This window comes from Stegostoma tigrinum, chromosome 40, assembly GCF_030684315.1.
Source record: "Stegostoma tigrinum isolate sSteTig4 chromosome 40, sSteTig4.hap1, whole genome shotgun sequence".
NCBI classification, from domain to species: Eukaryota; Metazoa; Chordata; class Chondrichthyes; order Orectolobiformes; family Stegostomatidae; genus Stegostoma; species Stegostoma tigrinum.
In genome coordinates, this window is record NC_081393.1 from 18,367,757 (window position 1) to 18,384,235 (window position 16,479).

Below are 16,479 nucleotides of genomic sequence, written 5' to 3' on the forward strand. Positions count from 1 at the left end.
CAACAGAGAGCTTTGAGAACAATTAAAGAGAAGCAGAACACCGCAGATGCTGGAAATCCAAAACAAACCCAAAAGACCCTGGCGAAACTCAGCAGGTCTGGCAGCGTGCATGGAGAGGCTAATGCCCTCCCTGAGGTTACAAACTCACCTCCCGAGTGTTTTACCTGTGCTTTGTTCACTCTGCCGCTTATAATGTCATCCTCCTTTACATTGGCGAGGCGAAATCCACGATGGGTGACCCCTCTGTGCTCACTTCGAGAGGGGGCCAGAACACAAGATCAGGGACGTCCTGCTGAGGCTGTATCAGGCTCTGGGTCAGGCCGCGTTTGGAATATTGGGAGCGATTTTGGGCCCCGTATCTAAGGAAGGATGAGCTGGCCTTGGAGGGGGAGTCCAGAGGGGGTTTATAAGAATGATCCCGGGGGTGAGGGGCTTGTCGTATGAGGAGCGGGTGAGGACTCTGGGTCTGTGCTCAATGGGGTTGAGAAGGATGAGGTGGGAATCTGACTGAAACGTACAGAACACTGAGAGGCCTGGATAGAGGGGACGGGGAGAAGATGTTCCCGCTCAGTAGGAGAGACTCGGACCTGAGGGCACAGCCTCAGGGTGAAGGGACGGCCCTTCAGAACTGAGATGGGGAGGAATTTCTTCAGCCAGAGGGAGGTGAATCTGTGGGAATCATTACTGCAGAGGGCTGTGGGGGAGGCAAGTCACTGAGTGTCTTCAAAACAGAGATAGACAGGGTCATGATGAGCGAGGGGGGGGCAAGGGTTATGGGGACAACGGGGTTGAGAAACATTTTGGGCCAAGATCAAATGGCAGAGGAGCCACAGTGGGCCAAATGTCTGATGGTGTTTGTGAAACATCTCCCCTCCATCTGTAGGAAGGGCCCTGTTTCCAGCCATTTCAATAAACAACCTCGTTCTCTCGCCATGGGCATAAATGAGGAGCAACGTCCCATTTTCCCCTTCAGCACTGAATTCCGCCACATGTGAAATCGGCCATGCTGGGTCTGTCCTCCATTTCTTCGGAAATATGCCCGTTCTTCAACAGCCTGCTATCATCTGTGTCATGTTTATGTTGGCCTTAGCACAGAGGACCTCCTTTGCACACTTAATCCACACCCACATCACAGCTCCTGATCTTCTCTTCCACCATCTTGGAGGGCCTTTTTTTGTACTGGGCCTCCACACCATCTGTTCCCCTCACTCCTCCTCAGTGTTAGAAAGAACTGACTCGAGAGGTCAGCTCTGTCTCATTTCCACCCACCTTCCCACCCCCCCCCCCCCCCCCCCCCCGCCCCACCCCGGCAGAAGACTGCCAAGTGTGGCGGAGTTTTTCCATGTTTATTCTGGAATAAGGAACAGGATAATCCGAGATCGGGCCAGCCCCGGGGAGGGGGTGGGATGGTATCGAGACAGAGTGTTTTACCCACTGGGCACGTGGAACTCTCCCCGTCATTCACTGGCCCACCCACCCCAATCACCTTCCCAGTACCTGCTTGGAGCCACCCTCTGGGCACTTGGTGGGGGTTGTGGTCCTCAGGCTTGAAACTGCCCACGACAGCAGTGGGTGGGCCCTTGCAAGACGGGGCTGTCACCTCCGGTGTCTAGGAGTGGGTCAGGTTCAGTGGGGACGAACAGCCAGCTATGAGGTGGAGGGTCTGGTCATTTTACACTCAGTGGGTGGGTGGGGGTGGGGGCTCACTCCCCTTTTTCTCCAGCCCACTCCGGCATCTCGCTTCCACCCACCATGTGTTTACACTGTTCTGGGTTTCCCCATGTGGTGGATATGGGACTGAGTGGAGGGTGAGATGGAGAGAGAGAGAGAGAGCGAGTGAGGAAGAGGTGAAGGAGAGATGGAGAGGAAAGGAAGATGGAGAGGGGGAAAAGGAAGTGTGGGAAGAGGGCACCAGGGAGCGAGGTTGGGGTAGAGAGGAGTGGGAGAGAGGTGGTGAGAAGAGAAGTTGAAGAGGACAGAGAGAGAGAGCTCGGGGGAGACGAAACGGGATGGAGAGGAGAAGATGGGGGAAGAGAGAGGGGAGGTGGAGAAGGGGAGGGGGCAGAGAAAGGGGGTGGATATGGAGAACCCTGGCCACGTCCTCCAACCCCATCCTCTCCAGTTACGGCAGGCCACTCAGCTCCTTCAGCTTGTTCTCTTAGATCCTGGACGATCAGCCTGGATGGAGGGGAGAGGGGAACCTCATCCCCCTGCCAGATACACCCTTTAAAAAGCCTCACCCCAACATCCCCACCCCCATTTTCGGTCAAGAATGGACAAAATTCTGTCCATCAATCACACAGTCCCAGCAGCGTCCACTCATCTCCATCTCCAAGGAGCAAGTCCTCCTTCCCTAACTCCCTCTTGTTGGAGCTCAGGTTCTGAGATTAAGGCATCAGTTGGGGCCCTCTGTGCATGGGCCTGCTTGGAAGAGGGACACTCCTGGAGAGTGAAGGCAGGGGGAGGGGGTGAGGAGGTGAGCGTTGGCAATGGCAATCGATGGGAGACAAAAATGGCCGCTCATCCTCGGGGGGACCCCTCGAAACAGTTTTCTTTTTCTCAGTTTGGAACATTTATTTTCGAGCCTCCCTACCCACCCTTCTCCCACCACATTCTTCCCCCACCCCCCACACCACCACCCCAGCCCACGCATACAACTCAGGTCTCCATCTTCTCCTTCTTTTTGCTCTTCTTCAGGAAGGAGGGAGTGCGGAATTTCTTCTTCTTCTTGGAGGGGGACTTGGAAGGAGAGCCGTCGGGAGAGAGGGGAGCGCCGGTGCCCGTTTCTGGGCGGTCTTTGCCCGTCCGCGGCACCTCCTCCACGCCGTTCTCCGCGTTGGTGTTGGCCATCATCGTGCTGATCCCTTTGCTAAGCTGCTCTTCCAGGGAGCCGTCGTCTGGTTTGCCGTCCCCAGGTGTGTCCGACTCGCCCACTCCTTTGGAGTCGGAGGGCAGTGTGGTTTCTGCAGGGGAATGGCGAAGAAATGCAAAGAAACAAAACAGAGACCATGAGGGTTGCGACTCGCCATTCTAAGACGGAGATTGCAGGGTTGTGTTGGGGCCTGGGGGAAGTGTTTGTGGGGCTAAACAACTACCCATCACCGTTTTAACACATTCAACCCAATTCCCAAAACTCGATGGCCATCGGGCTTCCGACGACCAATCGGAGAAGTTGGCGTTTTTCTTCTTAAGCCATTTGTGGCCAATCCTGGAGGGTGCCGCTCAGCAGCATTTCCGAGGGGTGGTCGCCCATGGGGATGGAGTCACATGACTGGGAAGGACGGAAGTTTTTCCTCCCTGCATAGTTAGCAGGGAATCAGATGGATCTTTACCAAGATCAACGAGGCGGGGGAGGGGCAACTTTTCAGTTCCCGATTATTACCAGCAATATTTTATGAATCGAATGTAATCAACCCTCCGCACCACCTGTCCTGTCTACTAGGTAGATGGGCAACGTGCCCCTCAGACCTTTTGGGAAGGCCTTACCCGTCCCACTTGGCATCCCACACGACCTGACATGCAGCCACCCTACTGGGACTAACCAGCACTGAGCGATCTGGGCAAACCCACCCGCAATGGGAACTTGTTGGGCAGGGGGAAGGTTCTGCCGATCCTGTCACGCGAGCCGTCTCCTGAGGGGAGGTGAGATTTTATTCCCATCCAGGCGGGAGCGTGAACGCGTTGTGGCTTCGCAGCCTTTCACCGGAACCCAGTGGGTGGGCCCCAGGGGAGGGATGGGTAAAATGTATGCAGGGTTGGCTCAATGGCAGGTACAGCGAGCCAAGATGGAGGTGTGGAGGGGGGAGAAAAAGAGTATGCACAAGCAAACACAGAGACATATGCAAGTTAGTCTGAAGGAAGCACGCAAGATCAGGATCCAGGCAGAATTTACTAGGGAGAGTTCAAGGGGCGGGTGAGAGGCATGGAGGTGCCAAGTACTAGACAGGGAATGAGGGATTGGGAATCAAGCTGGGATGAGACTCCAAACCAGTGACCACATTTCTGATATCTGTCCCCATGTGCTGCCTTGTTGTCTGTCCCCTAGTTAATGTTGAGTTGCTCACTTAGGGGCCATTTCAGAAGGTGGTTAAGAGTCGAAAGCACGTGGGAGCGGGGCTTGGAGTTGCGTGTGGGCCCAGACTGGGGAAAGACAGCAGATTTCCTTCCCCAAAGGGGCATCAGAGAACCCGAGTTTTAGGCCAAATAACAGGAAGATGGGGTGCGGGGAGATCTTTTCGCTGGTCAGGTTTAAGGATGAGGTAATCACGTGACATTCGGCTGGAAACTTGGCCACCACTGAAACCAGAACTAGAATCAGGGAGGGAAGGTCAAAGCAAAAACACAATGTTTTTTTGCCGGGAAATAAAGTCAAGGATTGGGAGAAGGGTGCTCACGTGGTTTTTATTTATTAAATCCCAGGACAAGGGGAACGCTGCCTGTGCCAACGCTTATCAACCATCTCTAATTTTTCTCTTTCCTTCATTCACGGGATGTGGCCATCACTGGCTACTGCCTATCCCCTAATTGCCCCCCCTTGAGAGGGTGAGGGTGAGCCGCTGCAGTCCCGTGTGGTGTCGGGAACCCCCACACGATGCCCTCAGGGAGGGAGCCCCAGGATTCTGACCCAGCGACACTGAAGGAACGGCCGATATATTTCTCAAGTCGGGGTTGAGGGTGAGCTTGTGGCGGGGGGGGGGGGGGGGGGTGTTCCCATGTACCTGCTGCCCCTTGTCCTTCTGGTTGGAAGTGGGTGGTGGGTTTGGAAGGTGCTGCCTGAGGGGCCTCGGTGAGTCGCTGCAGGGCATCTTGTAGAAGGTACAAACTGCTGTGACTCAGCGTCTGTATGGGGGTGGGGGGTAGTGGGATTGTGGATGTGGGGCCAATCGAGCGGGGGGGGCTGCTTTGTCCCTGGATGGTGTTGAGCTTCTTGAGTGTTGTTGGAGCTGCCCCCATCTGGGGCAAGTGGGGGGTATTCCATCGCCCTCCTGACTTGTGTCTTGTTGATGGTGGGACAAGCTTTGTGGGGGGGGTGGGGTCAGGAGGGGAGTTACTTGCTGTCAGATTCCCAGCCTCTGACCCGCTACTGTAGCCGCTGTGTTTATATGGGGCTGGTCCTGTTCAGTTTGTGGTCAGTGGTAACCCCCAGGCTGTTGATAGCAGGTGGGGTTCAGTGATGGGAACACCATTGAATGTCAAGGGGGAGATGGTTAGATTCTCTCTTGTCGGAGATGGTAACCCCCAGGATGTTCACTGGTGGTCGGGTTTTGGGGGATGGCGTTCAGTGATGGTAACACCATTGAAAGGGAGTCACTCGCTCCAGGATTCCCAGCCTCGGGCCTGCTGTTGCAGCCGCTCTGTTTTATATAGTGACTTACTTTCTAGTCTCTGTGGGTGAACAGCGGGCGCTGTCCTCCTCCCGGAATGGAAGTCCCAAATGTGATCCACGACGAGTTGACTGCTGCCAGGCAAGTGGGCGAGATTGGAACGCACTCAGTGCCCCCTTCTCTCACAGGGGCAATTCCGAATCTGAGTGTCGAGGGGTCGGGGGTTTGGGTATTCCAGTCTGAGGAGCGCTTACGCAGCCCTCAATTTAACCGTGAAATGGCTAGTCTTCTTCACACTTCACTGAGGACTGGGGTACCCTGTCACCGTGCTGGTTAGAAGGGCAGCAGCAGACTGAGGATTTGCAAAATAAATGTTATTCAGTGGGGATGGTCGGAGGAGAGGTTGGGGGCAGGGGCGGTAGGGAGCATTGGGAAAGGGTTAGGGGTGTTAATCGATCAATAATACTTACTAAAGAGACAAGTACTCATTGTCATGAACTCCTTCTGGTGTGAGCCGGGCAGAATGAGGGCCCAGGAGAGGGGTGGGGGAACGGGGGGAGGACACAGAGACAGAAAAAAATAGAGAATGAGAGAAATGGGCCAAGATGGAGACATGTTAGCATGCAATGCACAGTCACTGTATTAGACCTGTATCAGACAGAAATGGAGTAGCGTTGTTATCCAAGCAGGGTTAGTGTGGGAGACACCGTCCGTATAACAACATCTGTTGGAGCGAGTGTTTCTGGTCTGCAGTACAAGGTGGGGGGGTACACAGTTTCTGTGTTAACAAGCCTACTGCAAACACTGGAAGCTGTTTAATGGAGGTGGGTGTGAGATTATCCCCTCCGGGAGCGGAGAAAGGAAGCCGGATTATTTTCCCAAAGGGTGGTAGATTGGGGAAAACGGGGGAGGGGGGAAATCCTACGGGACCCTCCTACACCAGTCACTGAAAGCCAGCCTGGCAGGAGTAGCGGGGCGCTGAGGAATGCCAATGGGATGTTGGCCCCGTCATGGCGAGAGGATTGGAGTCCAGGAGCAGGGATGTCTCTCTGCAAGGGGACTGGGAGAGACCTCACCCTGGAGTATTGTGTGTGGGTGGCTTGGGGCAAGAGGGTTTCTGGTAATGGAGGGGAAAGCAGTGAAGGGTTTCCCAAACTGATTCCTGGGAATGGCATGGACTGATGGATTGAAGAGAGACTGGATCGGGTTAAGAGTATATTCACTGGAGTTGAGGAGAATGAGTTGGCTGGGGGGTTCTTATGGAATCTTATTGAATTCTAGCAGGGACAGGACAGGATGTTCCAGATGACCTGGGCAGGGGGAGCCCAGAGCCAGATAGGACTGAGATGAGGAGAAATGTCTTCACCCAGAGATTGGGGGTGGAATTCTCTGTCACAGAATCGGTCAGGGCCGTAGCATTGAATATTTTCAGGAAGGAGTTGGATATAGTTCTTGGGGAGAAAGTTGGTGGGGGGAAACAGGGGGATTGAGTTGGATGATCAGCCCACGATCAGATTGAGTGGCCTACTCCCGCTCTGAGATTCGATACATTCAAAAAAGCGATCGATAAATGTTTCCGTTTCAACAGCATTGAGGAGGAAAGTGGGGGGCAGGGGGGATCTGAGGTTATGGATTGGCCAACTTGAACAGTGCAGCCAGATTGAAGGGCCGAATGGCCTGCTCCTTGTCCCTTGATGCAAATTCCCTTCAATCCTCTTCCCTGTTAATTTGCTGTCCCATCTCTTCCACAGAGTGACACCCACTCTATTTCCCCACCAGCACACCCCCTAAACCCCCTCTGTGTGACCGGAGCCCCGGGCCAGGGCGTCTCGGGGTTGGCATTGCTCAGGACGGCGAAGCCAACAGGAGAGCACCCGGCCGGTGAGCCCAGGGGCCGGGCTGCAACGCAAGGCTCGATGTGGAAGTAAGCGAAACATCAGATTTCTTCTCATGACTGCACAGAGCTCACAAACGCATTGGCAGACTCATCGATCCTGCAGGGTACGGCCATATTGCAACTCTGTCAGGGTCGGGAGCAGAGAACCTGTTACTTCATCCCGACGGGAACACTCCTGTCAATATAAATATGGAACAAGACTCGGTTTGCAGGGATACAGACAGGAATACAGGATGAATAGCAATGAGACATGGGAGCACACACAGAGACTAGGACAGTTTTAGGGGCACACAGACAATAGTAACTGTCTCTGAGGGATGGTTGACAGGGGCTGCTGGTCTCGGCGGGGTGTCGCTGACAGGGGCTGCTGGTCTTGGCGGGTTGTCGCTGACCGGGGCTACTGGTCTCGGCAGGGAGTCAGTTGCAAGAGGTGCTGGGCCAGACCAGTAGTCAGTTGTACCTGGGAGAACGAGCGGGAGCAGACATCATTCCCTGGTACCTTACCTCCTGGTGAGCGAGGAGAGGTGGGCGACTTTGTGGGCGACGGGAGTGGGCTCCGGAGCGGAGAGATCCCAGCGGAAGTGTCCTCGTCGTCCGGGCCTGCAGGAAAGAAATTCCCGCGTGTTCAGAGATCCCTTCACACCTGGGTCATGACTGAGACAGATGTTAACAACAACAAGCTGCATTTGTATAGCGCACTCAAGGTGACGAGGGCCCTTCACGGGGTTTGCCAGGGAAGTAAATTACGCAGTGAACAAAGAAAGAGGATCAGATGCTTCAAAAGCTCTGTCACTGTGGCTGGGCGTTGAGGGGAGGCCAATTTGTACACAGCAGGATCCCAAAGACAGAAATCCCACAGACGGACACTCGAGGCTGAGACAGGGTGTAAATCACGAAGGGGGAAATTTGGCCGTGGATGCTTGCAATTTGTGGCAAGTGAGGTGATATGACTACAGTTCGGGGATTGCGGGTCTCAGCAGTTAATGCTGCTGCCTCATGGTGCCAGGGACTCCCCCGGGGTACTGCGTGGGGTTGTCTCTGGGTGCTCCGGTTCCCCCCCACCCAACTGCGCAGTCCAGAGGTGCACAGGTAAGGCTGGACTGGCCGTGGGAACGGTAGGGAAAGGGGTAAGAGGACGAGTCTGGGAGGGCCAAGGCGGACCCGACGGGTCGAGCGGCCTCTTTTGGAGGCAGGCTGACACGTTACCGTCCAGCCCGAGCTGCTTCCACTGGACCTCCCGCTTGTAGTCCTCCAGCTCCTGGTCCGTCAACTCGTTGAAGGGGTTCGGGGTCTCCGGTTCCTCGCCTGCCAATTCCGGCTCCTCTTCCGGACTCTGGGCACCGGTAGCCTCCAGAGTTCCATCCGTGGACTGGCGAGAGACAAAGATGGCACATGGTCATCAGCTCTGTCTCTTCGCACAGTGCCAAGCCCCCACCTCCCCACCCACCTGCCCTACCATCCCTCCAACTGCCCACCAACATCCCCCCCCCCAAAGGAGGCCACTATGCCCGCTGTGTCTGGTCCTAGCCCACCTGTCATCCAACCATTGGCAAGAATAGGCCATTCAGCCCTTCCAACTTGCTATGCCGTTCAACACAATCATGGGCTGTTCATCCAACTCAGTCCCCTTTCGCCCAAGAACTGCATCCAACTCCTTCCTGAAAACATTCAGTGTTTTGCCCCCCCGACCGCTTTCTGTGGCAGAGAATCCCACAGGCATCCGCCTCCCCCCCACCCCCCCACCTCTCTGGGTGAAGACGTTTCTCCCCATCTCAGCCCAACCCTGTATCCTTTGACTGTGCCCCCCTGTTCTAGACTCCCCCTACCCCGCTCATCAGGAACATCTTTTTCCCTGTCTAATCCCTGTCAGAAGTTTTTATGTGATCCTCCCCACCCTTCATTCTCCTAAACTCCGGCGACTATAATCCTAACCCGATCCAGTCTCTCTCCACCCGTCAGTCCGTGCCATCCCAGGAATCAGACTGGGAAACCCTTTGCTGCTGTCCCTCCATCGCCAGAAACCCCCTCCCCTCAGATAAGGAGACTCCCACACAATACTCCCTGCTCCTGTACTCTGATCCTCTCGCCATGGAGGGGTCAACATCCCATTGGCGTTCCTCACCTCCCTTTGTCCACCACTGCTCCTGCGAGGCTGGCTTTTGGCGACTGCTGTAGGAGGGGGCACCCAGGTGTTGTTACACATCCTCCCACCCATTCCCCAACCAATCACCATTCAGAAAATAATCCCCCTTTCCTGTTCCCGAACTGGGGTAACCTCACATCAATCCCCATTAGAACTGCATCTGTCCGTTCAGTCATCTCGCCCCAAATCAACAGCCGCTTCACGGCCAGCTTTACCAGAAGGATGGGTTGTTGGATCTTACCGCGCTGGGGCTCTTTTCCATGATAACACCTGCCAACAGCTGCGACTGTGGTCCTGCCGACTTCATGTCTTGCCGGTTCTGCTCGCGGATCTAAGGGAGAACAGGTACGGCGCATGGCCGGGCGGTTCGGGGACACGCAAAATAAATCAAAAGAAGAAGGAGCAATTGTAAGTGATTGATCTCGTCTCACGCGCCATTTCTTCCGCATCGCCTTTCACTGCCTTTCCCTTCCCTCCCAGCCCCACCTTTGCGCTCCTCGACCTCTCTCGAACCATTCTGCCCCTCGACCCGCCTGATGACTTCCTGCTGGAAGCCTTATGCCCACCTTACGGTCATCTGGACAGAATGGCAAGAGTTCCAAAATCGGCACAACAATTTATACCAGTTCTGTCTAGCTGAGCAAAGGGTAAAAAAACTTTTGACGTTATGCTCTTTTATTTTAATAAAAAAACTAAACGCAGCCAATGTTTTGCTGAACCAGTGTTCATATCCAAACTTCTGTCTTTTGACTTGCTCAGTTTCTTGCTCCCCCGTGCCTCTCACATCGATTTCAATCATCATTTCATCTACTCCTCCTTCACCTCTCTCTCTCTCCTCTTTCGGCAGCATCTCTTTCAGTGCCTCTTGTTGTGAAAAGAGTTACGAGGATATTACCGGGTTTGGGGCGGGGGGGGAGGTTGTGAGTTACAGGGAGAGGCTGAATAGGCTGGGGCTATTTTCCCTGGAGTGTTGGGGGCTGAGGGGTGGCCTTACAGAGGTTTATAAACTCATGAGAGGCATGGATAAGGTAAATACACAAAGTCTTTTCCCCAGGGTAGGAGAGTCCAAAACTAGAGGGGCATAGGTATAAGGTGAGAGGGGAAAGAATTAAAAGGGACCTGAGGGACACTTATACACAGAGGGTGGTGCGTGTGTGGTGCCAGAGAAATTTGAGGGGGCTGGTACGATGACAACATTTAAAAGGCATCTGGACGGGTACATGAATAGGAAGGGTTTAGAGGGATATGGGCCAAATGCTGGCAAATGGGACTGGATCAGTTTAGGATATCTGGTCAGCATGGAAGATTAGGGCCTAAGGTTCCGTTCGCATGGTGTACAATGCTATGACTCTGTGCCTCTCTTACTGTTTTCTTTCTGTTGTCTCTCCTGCAGTCCTCACGCACTGCACCTCTGTTTCCCCCCCCCCCCTCACCCGTTATCTATGCACTATCATTTTTGGTGTGCCTGTAGCTGCCTGTGTGAAGTGGAGTCTTCAGTTGTCTGTGTTCACCTTATAGTGAAGACGCTGCCTCAATCCAACGTGCAGTTCAGAATAAAAGGGACCTCAACCAGTGATAGAGAGATCGGGGGTGGGGGGGGGGGGGGTGCAAACTGATGAACAGGCAGCAACCGTAGGCAAGTCAGCCCTGCCATTCAAATGGCATTCAATAAAATCTGGTCCAATTTTACTCCACCACCCTTCATATCCCCTCGCTGACCTTTTATCATCGGGCATCTATTTACCTCTGCCTTAAAAATAAAATGCAAAACATCTCTGCGTTCATTGCCTTTTGAGGGACTGCATTCTATCATGGACCAGACCCCCTGCAAAATATTCTAATAGGGTTGCCTAGACCCCAACATTTTCTTATTTTATGTGTGAAATGCTCTGTTCCAGATGCAATGCGATTGATCAAACTACTCGATGTTCAGCAAAAACACATTTTGTGAGAACTGGAGTTAAAATACAAAATGAAAAAAGGAGTTATTTGGAATAAACAACTCTACTGGAAAACATAACAGAACAATAGATAAAGTAACCAATATCAATTAACTGTTCCATTATTGTCACATCCCCTAAACACACTCCCTTGGCTAAAATTCACAAAAGGATAAATTGTCCCACATATAAACCAATAATCCAACAAGAGAAAGACAAATAACGTCTACTTCTGCAGTGATGGCCAAAGTTAAACCTAAAAACTAAAAAAAACCCAGAAATCCTGTTCTGAGAGAGTGGTCACCACCCAGCCAGGCAGCTTCTATTGTTCCAGTTTTAAAAGAAACCCAAAAGCCTCACAAGCTAATTTTCCAGTTGATCTGGTCGACTGTTTTTCACCTCTGCCTGACAATTCCTCTTCAAAAAAAAATTCAGGACAAAATAACCTCTTGAAGCCACAGCATCATCCCAATTCCAAAGATTCACAACCCTTCCGAGAAAAGAACATTTCCTCATCTCTGTTTTGAAGGAACCCTTTGCTTTTAACCAGTGACCCCCGCCTCGATTTAGATTCTCCCGCAGAGAGGAAATATCATTCCTGCATCTACCCGGTCCACTCCCTTTTTTAAAAATAAACATCGGGCGCATTTCTTTGTGTTGTAGCTAAATATCAGCTGTCGTCAGTTTGAATCCCAGCTCGGAGTACCTCTCATTCTTGGCTGTGTTATGCCAACAGGCTGCTACCATGTTATGTGTGATAGCTTCAGGGTTCTTGCCAGGGGGTGCTTACCTTATTCCTGGTTTCGAGCACTTCCCGAGGGTCTGTAAACAGAGGCACAAACTGGTTGGGCGTTTTAATCTTGATCGGGGTCCCGCTGCTGGATTTCGACACCTCGTCAGCCTTCAGCCACTGTTTCGGATCAACACACATGCGTGTCACTTCCTGTCGCTATGCTGTCAGCAAGCCACCGCCACCCCCCCCCACCCCCGCTGACCCTGCCCACCATCTCACCGTGCCCAGAGGTGTGGCGGGCTGCCAGAGGATGGCACAGCACTGGCAAAGCGGTCTGGTGAAGTAAACTGCCAGAGGTTGCTGGTGGAGCACACTGGTAGGACAGAGATCTCCGGCATAACGGAGATCACTGCCAGTGTCCACTGTCACAACTAGAGTCACTGGAATGTATGCTGGAAATAACAGCGATCACCGCCAGTGTCCACTGTTGTGTAAGTAAATTATGAAATAAAACTGCAATGAAAATGGTTGACGAGTTTGATTTTGCAGTGAATGAAAGTGATTAAAACAAAACAACCCTACTACAGATCTAATGCATCCAACTCATTAGAATTCAAAATTTGGGAAGAATATTTCTGCTGATGGTCCTTGCATCTGTTATACAGGAACAGGAGGCCATTCAGCCCTCTTTGAGGCTGTTACACAGGAACAGGAGGCCATTCAGCCCTCTTTGAGGCTGTTACACGAGAACAGGAGGAGGCCATTCAGCCCACAGTTAGATCCTTGGACAGCAGGGCAGATTCGATGGGCTGAATGGTTTATCTCTGCTCCCACACCTTCAGGCCTGCACCCCACCCCCACAACGAGCTCATTCGCAACCAGGAGAGCCCCGTGACATTTCTAACGCCAACACTGTCATTGACATTTCTGAGGGCTTTTAGCAAGGGCCCTGTTCAGACTCAGAGAAAACAGCTACTCTTAAACAGAGAATTTGGAGAGAGAGAGCGACAATTGAGGCCATTTTAAAGTAACGCGCTTCACATCAAGGGGATATGGGGAAGAGTGGGTGGTGACTTGGTAAAGGGAGAGGAACGTACTAATGCCAACTTTGGAGATGACACATAAATAGGTGGGAAGGCGAGTGCTGAGGATGACTCAAGGGCTCTGCAGAGGGATGTTGGCAGGTTCCGTGAGTAGGCAGATGGAATGTAACGCTGGAAAATGTGAGGTGTGTACTTCGGCTGGAAGAATGGAGGAGCTCAATATGATTCCAATGTAGGAAGACTCTTGAAGGATTTGGGAATCCTCGTCCATGGAATGCAGAAAGCCAGCGTCCAGGTTCAGTGGGGATTAGGGAAGCTGAGCGGAACGTTGGCCTTTCATATCAAAGGGAATGGAGTATTAAAGTGGGGAAGTTTTGCTAAAACTGTACTTGGTACGAGTTAAGACCACAGCTGGAATACTGTGAACAATTCTGGGGCCCCGTATCCAAGCAGAGATAGACCGACCACGGGAGGCAGCGTGGACTAGGTTCGATTGGCTGATCCCGGGGACAGAGGGACTGTCTTATGGGGAGAGTAAGTCGGGCCCAGGAGAGGAATGAGAGGCGATCTTATGGAAACAGACAAGATTCTGAGAGGGACTTAACAGGGGGAGATGTGGAGAGGGTGTGGGAGAGTCTGGGACCACAGGGTATAATCCTAGAGTAAGGGGTCACCCACTGAAGCTGGAGATGAGGAAGAATTTGTTCTCCCTCCGTGGGGAGTGAATCTGTGGAATTCTTTCCCGTGGAGGGGTGCAGGGACTGGGGTCACTCAAGGGTGAGACAGACAGATTTTTAAATCAGGGAAGGGGAATTGAGGGTTCCCTCAGGGCAGGAGAATGGACGAACGGGCCATCGAAAGGGAGCGTAGACTCAAAGGGCTGAATGGCCCACTTCTGCTCCTACAGCTCCTGGTCCTTTGAGGACATTCGCTAAGGACTTTGCTGAGCGGATTTGAACCTTGACTCTACCTTCCTGCGTACTTCACAATAACTGTTTGTGTCCTAAAGAACCTGTGTGCCCTGCGCCTTAGAAGAAATATTTATCCTGTGAGAGAGCCAGTGCCCAGTTTGGGGAGGGACCAGATGAGATCCTTTCCTCCCTGCATTGTCACTGTGCCCGGGAATAATTACTCAGGGGCAAACTCAACTCCCATTACAAAAATGGGGGTTCGTCAGCCAACATCTACTGACTGCAATTACAAACTGCTGCAGTCAACTCTCCAAGCAGCTTCTACAAACAAATATGGAAGGAAATGTTGGTGGGGAGGTGGGGAAGGATGAATACATTGACAGATGATGCAAGGATTAACCAGGCAGCTGACAGAGAGGACGACGGTTTGGATTAAAGGGGGATGGAGATGGATTGCGCAGATGGAGCTTAAGGGTGAGGCAATGCAGGTTGGGAGGAGCAACAAGACGCGGGGAGTGCTCCCCATGATTGGCAGGTCACTCTGAGTCTCCGGGAGGCAGAGGGGGGAAACAGATGGAGTGTGCGCACAGACCCTGAAGGCGACAGAGTAGGTTGACAGGGTGGTTAAGGTGGGACCTTGTGGCGGAGACTGTAAGAGAGGGGAGGTCATGTTGCAGCTGTCCAGGACTTTGGTGAGGACCACAGCTGGAGCACTGCGTGCAGTTCTGGTCCAGTAATACAGGAAGGATGGGATTGCACTGGAAGTGGGGGGGGGGGGGGGGAGGTTCGCCAGGATGTCACCCAGGATGGAGCAGGTTGGAGGCTGGATAAACTTGGGCTGTTTTATTTGGAGCAGAGAAGGCTGAGGTGGGGGGGCGGGGGAGCCCCGATAGTGGTAAGATTATGAGGGACAATGGACGGTGGGGAGGGGGGGGGGGTGGAATAGACAGTCAAAGTGTCAGTGACAAGGTGAGGTGGGTGTATGGTCATTTAAGGTGGAAGGCAGCAACCTATTTTTACCCAGAGGGCATCGGGAATCTGGGAAGATTCGGACGAAGAGTAGATCAGGCAGGGAGTGGGAAAGCTGAATTGTTTCCAGGGCGGGGGTGGCACGGCCTCCCGGGAGCTCCTCACCGTGGTTCTGGCCCGCACCCTGCTGGCATCCCCGTGCAGATCATCGCTGACCCTCAGGTAGATGTTGGGCGAGTTCAGCCAACGCGTCTTCTCCAGCTGCTGCCTGTGGCTGTGGTGCCGCAGTGCTGGCGGGCACAGCGCGTCCTCGTCGAAGGCGAACGCCGTCACCGTCGCGGGGATCTCCACCTCACTCTTGTGCTTGGCTCGCTCCTGGACAACTGGGTGCCTGTAGGCATATCCTGTCCGAAAGCCCTGCCGGACCAACACAGATTAACTCCGAGTCTCCTGCCCTGAGACGCCCAAAGCCTCTTCACTATAGGCCACCTTTCCAGCACTGTGGCTGTACTCCAGGAGTGGCCTCACCCTGCAGAACGGCACCCCGCTTCCAAGCACCAATCCCTTGCAACGAAAGGGCAACGTCTATCGTCGATTATACCTGCCTGCCTCCTGCCACTGTCGGGCGTCTGAGGACAGCTTTGAACACCCACATATCCGAATCTATCACCGTTTACATCATACTGCTTCTCGCACCAGAGTGTATACCCTCACATTTGGCTGCATTATACTGCAAACGTTTAAGCTCACGCACTCAACTTGTCTCAATCACCTGGGGCAGCATTAAGCCATTCAGCCCATCGGGTCTGCTCGCTCATTCGATCATAACTGATGTGTTTCTCAACCCTGTTCTCCCTGCACCCTTTGATCCCCACCTCATCTTGACCCTCTCTATCTCTGTCTTGAAGACACTCACTGACTTGCTGCCCCTCCCCCACAGCCCTCTGCAGTAATGATTCCCACAGATTCACTTCCCTCTGGCTCAAGAAATTGCTCCCCATCTCAGTTCTGAAGGGCCGTCCCTTCACCCTGAGGCTGTGCCCTCAGGTCCGAGTCTCTCCACTGAGTGGGAACATCTTCTCCCCGTCCTCTCTCTCCAGGCCTCTCAGTGTTCTGTACGTTTCAGTCAGATTCCCCCCCTCATCCTTCTAAACCCCATCGAGCACAGACCCAGAGTCCTCACCCAATCCTCATACGACAAGCCCCTCACCCCTGGGACCATTCTTATAAACCCCCTCTGGACACCTCCTCCAAGGCCAGCTCATCCTTCCTTAGATAAGGGGCCCAAAATCGCTCCCAATATTCCAAACGCGGCCTGACCCAGAGCCTGATACAGCCTCAGCTGGACGCCCCTGCTGCTATATTCTAGCCCCCTCCCGAAGTGAACGCTAACACTGCATTTTCCCTCCTAATTACCAACTGAACCTCCATGTGAACCCGAAGAGAATCCTGAACTGGGACTCCCAGACCCTTTGTGTTTCAGATTTTCGTAGCCTTTCCCCGTTTAGCAAATACTCTG

At 53.2% G+C, this 16,479-nt stretch overlaps 1 protein-coding gene across 5 annotated transcripts in view; it reads right to left on the minus strand.

The window, feature by feature from the left end:
• Positions 1-2,612: 2,612 nt before the first annotated feature.
• The window catches only part of add2 (adducin 2 (beta)), a 71,690-nt gene continuing 57,823 nt past the window's right edge, over positions 2,613-16,479 (minus strand). For 4 of the 5 annotated variants that reach the window (XM_048522960.2, XM_048522958.2, XM_048522959.2 and 1 more), the window contains exons 10-15: positions 15,126-15,377; positions 12,095-12,214; positions 9,606-9,695; positions 8,428-8,590; positions 7,726-7,821; positions 2,613-2,963 (exon numbers count right to left, since the gene is read on the minus strand). In XM_048522960.2, coding sequence (XP_048378917.2) covers positions 2,659-2,963; positions 7,726-7,821; positions 8,428-8,590; positions 9,606-9,695; positions 12,095-12,214; positions 15,126-15,377 — 1,026 coding nt within the window. In that variant the 3' untranslated portion in view covers positions 2,613-2,658. Of the gene's footprint in view, positions 2,964-5,794; positions 5,829-7,725; positions 7,822-8,427; positions 8,591-9,605; positions 9,696-12,094; positions 12,215-15,125; positions 15,378-16,479 lie in introns of all 5 variants that reach the window. The other variant, XM_048522961.2, reaches the window with a different exon arrangement.